This window comes from Cyprinodon variegatus, unplaced genomic scaffold (genome assembly GCF_000732505.1).
Source record: "Cyprinodon variegatus isolate N-32 unplaced genomic scaffold, C_variegatus-1.0 Scaffold381, whole genome shotgun sequence".
Taxonomy (NCBI): domain Eukaryota; kingdom Metazoa; phylum Chordata; class Actinopteri; order Cyprinodontiformes; family Cyprinodontidae; genus Cyprinodon; species Cyprinodon variegatus.
Window position 1 is genome coordinate 798,106 of NW_015150834.1, and position 3,510 is coordinate 801,615.

At 40.7% G+C, this 3,510-nt stretch overlaps 1 protein-coding gene across 1 annotated transcript in view; it reads right to left on the minus strand.

Moving 5' to 3' along the window:
• Nucleotides 1-174: 174 nt before the first annotated feature.
• The window catches only part of abca2 (ATP binding cassette subfamily A member 2), a 5,859-nt gene continuing 2,523 nt past the window's right edge, over nucleotides 175-3,510 (minus strand). The window contains exons 3-6 of the mRNA XM_015386927.1: nucleotides 2,801-2,942; nucleotides 2,414-2,548; nucleotides 651-754; nucleotides 175-570 (exon numbers count right to left, since the gene is read on the minus strand). Of these exons, the coding sequence (XP_015242413.1) occupies nucleotides 474-570; nucleotides 651-754; nucleotides 2,414-2,548; nucleotides 2,801-2,942 (478 nt within the window). The 3' untranslated portion in view covers nucleotides 175-473. The remainder of the gene's footprint in view (nucleotides 571-650; nucleotides 755-2,413; nucleotides 2,549-2,800; nucleotides 2,943-3,510) is intronic.

Consider the following 3,510-nt stretch of genomic DNA (forward strand, 5'->3'; position numbering starts at 1 on the left):
GAATCGTTCCATCCATGGAATCAGTTCCTTTAAGAAACTGGTTCAGACCGTGGAATCGTTCCATCCATGGAATCAGTTCCTTTAAGAAACTGGTTCAGACCGTGGAATCGTTCCATCCATGGAATCAGTTTCAATAAGAAACTGGTTCAGAATGTGGAATCATTCCAACTGTGGAACCAGCTCCATTTGGGAACTGGTTCAGACCGTAGAGTCGTTCCAGCCATGGAATCATTTCCATTCTGGATCTGGTTCAGAATGCGGAGTCATTCTAACTGGGGAATTGGTTCTATTAAGGAACTGCTTCTGAATGTGTAGTCGTTCCATCCATGGAATCAGTTCCATTAAGAAACTGGTTCAGACCGAGGAATCGTTCCAGCCATTGAATCAGTTCCACAGTTTGATTTGGCTCCACCCCTGGAGCCAATTGAAACTGTGGAACTGATTCCAACATTCCAAAAGATGCGTGTGATTGTTTACCTGTTCTTCAGATGCTGGATGCTGCCCAGACATTTAAACCTCCCATTTACCATAATTCCCAGTCGGGTGCACAAAGCCTCACATTCCTCCATGCTGTGGAAAACAACATACATAAGATGTTAGATCCTTCTGTTAAAATGTTCCTCTGCAGTTATAGATGTCTGTGTCATCACCTGTGTGACGTGAGAACAACAGAGCGCCCGGTTTTGATGATATCAAGGATTAAATTCCAGAGGAACCTGCGGGCCTTAGGGTCCATGCCAGTGGTGGGCTCATCCTGGATAATAGAACAAAGGAGAAACAGAAGAACAATGAATCCTGGGTTCTTTTAACCCAGGAGGGTTAAAAGAACAATCAAGCAAATTTTGCTTGATTGTGAATTATTTTGATATGAGGCGAAGCAGCAGATTGTATCCCACATATTCTGTGTTTGCAGTTTAGCTTGTATCTAACCAACTAACGGCTTTAATGTTGCCCAGAGACCCCATGGTAATGTTTATCCTTGGAAATAACTCATTTTAAAATTAGTTTCAGCAGCTTTCTTGCAGACTATGTTTCCCTTTCCTTCCATAAGGATTCCAAACATAAGTGATCTGTATAATCCCAGAGCAGAAATATCTACTAACCAGATGCACATAGAACGTGAGTCTCTGAAATAAGAACAAAAGGTGCAAACATTTAGACCATGTCCACATAGGGTTCTGTATGGTATCATGAGGTCCATGTGGTGAATTCAGGTTTCCTTTGTTTTCCTAATGTCACATCAACCAAAACTAAAAACACCAACGGGCAAAATGGCATTTTGGAAGCTTGGTTGAGGGCCACACAATACCTTCAACAGGTACTGGAAAGAGAAGAGAATCTGCCATTTAACTTTGACCTTTTATGTGAAATTAATCATGAAAAAAAATCTACTTGGTAAATCTGAAAAGGTCTGAGACTAAATAAGATGTATTGATTAAATAAACATTTTAAATTCTATGGGGCACTTTTTGTAAAGTTAAGCAGTCAAAAATTAGGAGCAATATTTATGGTTATTTAGCATGTTTTAAGATAAAAAAAATAATATTTTTCACTATGTCATCCATTCATTTATAAAAAATCTTACTTTTTTTTTAATAAATATTTAGTTTGGAGTTAAATATTTAGTTTATTAAATAACTACTTAGCTCCAAACTAAATATTTAGTTTGCAAACTAAATTAAAGTAAGATTTTTATAAATCAATGAATGACATACTGAAAGAAGTTGAAATAATTGACCCTTATTTTTCTCTTAAAACACGCTAAATAAGCATAAATATTGCTCCTAATTTTTGACTGCTTAATTTTACAAAAGGCGCCCCATAAAATACAGCACAGCTTCCTGGTGGAGGAGATGTTGGTGCTTGTCTGGCAACAGAAAGCTCCGAAGTTTGAATCACTTCGCTCAGTAAATGTGTGAGGTCTCTCCTAGTATTCTATTTAACAAATACTATGAGCTTAAACAATAAGAATGAGAGGGAGGGAGGAAATGCTCAACTTCCCCCCAATAATCCCTGCAAACAGCCACTATTTAGAGCTGGAGCTCATCAAAAGCAACATTCATAGTTTAAAAAAGTGGAGAAGAATAGAAAGCAACAGCTCTAAAGCTCCTTTGCCTTCAGCTGGATCAGCTGCTTCAAACTCTGCACCAGACTGTGAGCATTTTAAAGTGAGTTTTTGTAGGACAACTCTTTTCATACATATCCTGTACAACAAGCAGTAGGTTTAGGACATGGGGACCATGATCTTGCAGTGGACATAAAGTTCTGAATTAGGAGAACTGTGGCGTCTCGATCAATAACAAGGTAAAGCCTTAACAGTTTCCCTGTTTCTCATTGCTTTATTTCCTATAAGGCTATAATGATTTAAAAAACATTGAATGTTTAGTTTAGTAAGACTCTTCCAACATCTTACCAGGAAGATAAGAGACGGGTATCCGATCAGAGCAATAGCTGTGGAAAGCTTGCGCTTGTTTCCTCCGCTGTAAGTGCCGGCGGGTTTGTCTGCATACTTTGAGAGCTCCAGCTTTTCTAAAGCCCACTGCACAACCTGTGGGGTAGAGAGACACAGGGGGAGGAGAACAAGGGTTAAAAACCTCTGATTGCAGATGTAAAAACCTGAAACAAAATGACCCAGCTGAGACTCAAACCCAGATCAGGGCTCTGGTTTTTGCTACTCATGTTTAGAAGAACATGCTTTTGTTAAAATGAAGATGAAAGCTCATCTCTTCCAGTTTTAGGAAATTGGCATCTTTTGGCTAGCTCCTACTACTGTAAAATAAAGGTGTATGTTCATACTGACCCTCCCCTGGTCCTTCCAGGGAATCCCACGAAGGCGAGTGTAGAGCTGCAGATGCTCCCTGGCAGTTAGGTCGTCAAACAGAGCATCAAACTGAGGACAGTAGCCGATGCTCTGCTGAACACGTAGCAGGTCCTTCAGGATACTGCAGCACAAACAAAACACCAGATCACACCACAAAATTATTTACATGACTTTAAAAAGTAGCCTAAATTATAGTCATCGCAGGAATCACAGCAACCTTATGATGTCAGAGGCTAGTTCACTCTGGGGAAAGTGATCTTACTCAGAGCATCATGTCAGTTTCCACTGCAGCAAGATATGTTTTATGAACACTTCTTAGTTTTTGCTTCTGAACCCTCCTGTGGTTCCCCACAGACCATGCAAAGCAATTCTATGTACAATTTGGAGGCGTATCCGCCTCTCACAAATTGGAGGCTGTATTTTATTCAAAAGACTAAGGGGAATTGAAAAGGACTGGACTGGAGGGTTGTCGGTCCAAGACCCGGCTCCGGTTTTTCGTTGTGTCCTTGGGAAAGACACTTCACCCGCAATGCCTACTGCTGCTGGCCAGAGACTCTGTCAGTGAGCCCCAGGATGGCTGTGGCTACGATGTAGTTTGCATCATCCGTGTGAGAGTGAATGGGTGAATGTGGTGTCAGGGCTCGATGTTAACCATCGCCCGATCTCCCGGGGCAAGTAGTTTTTATTGT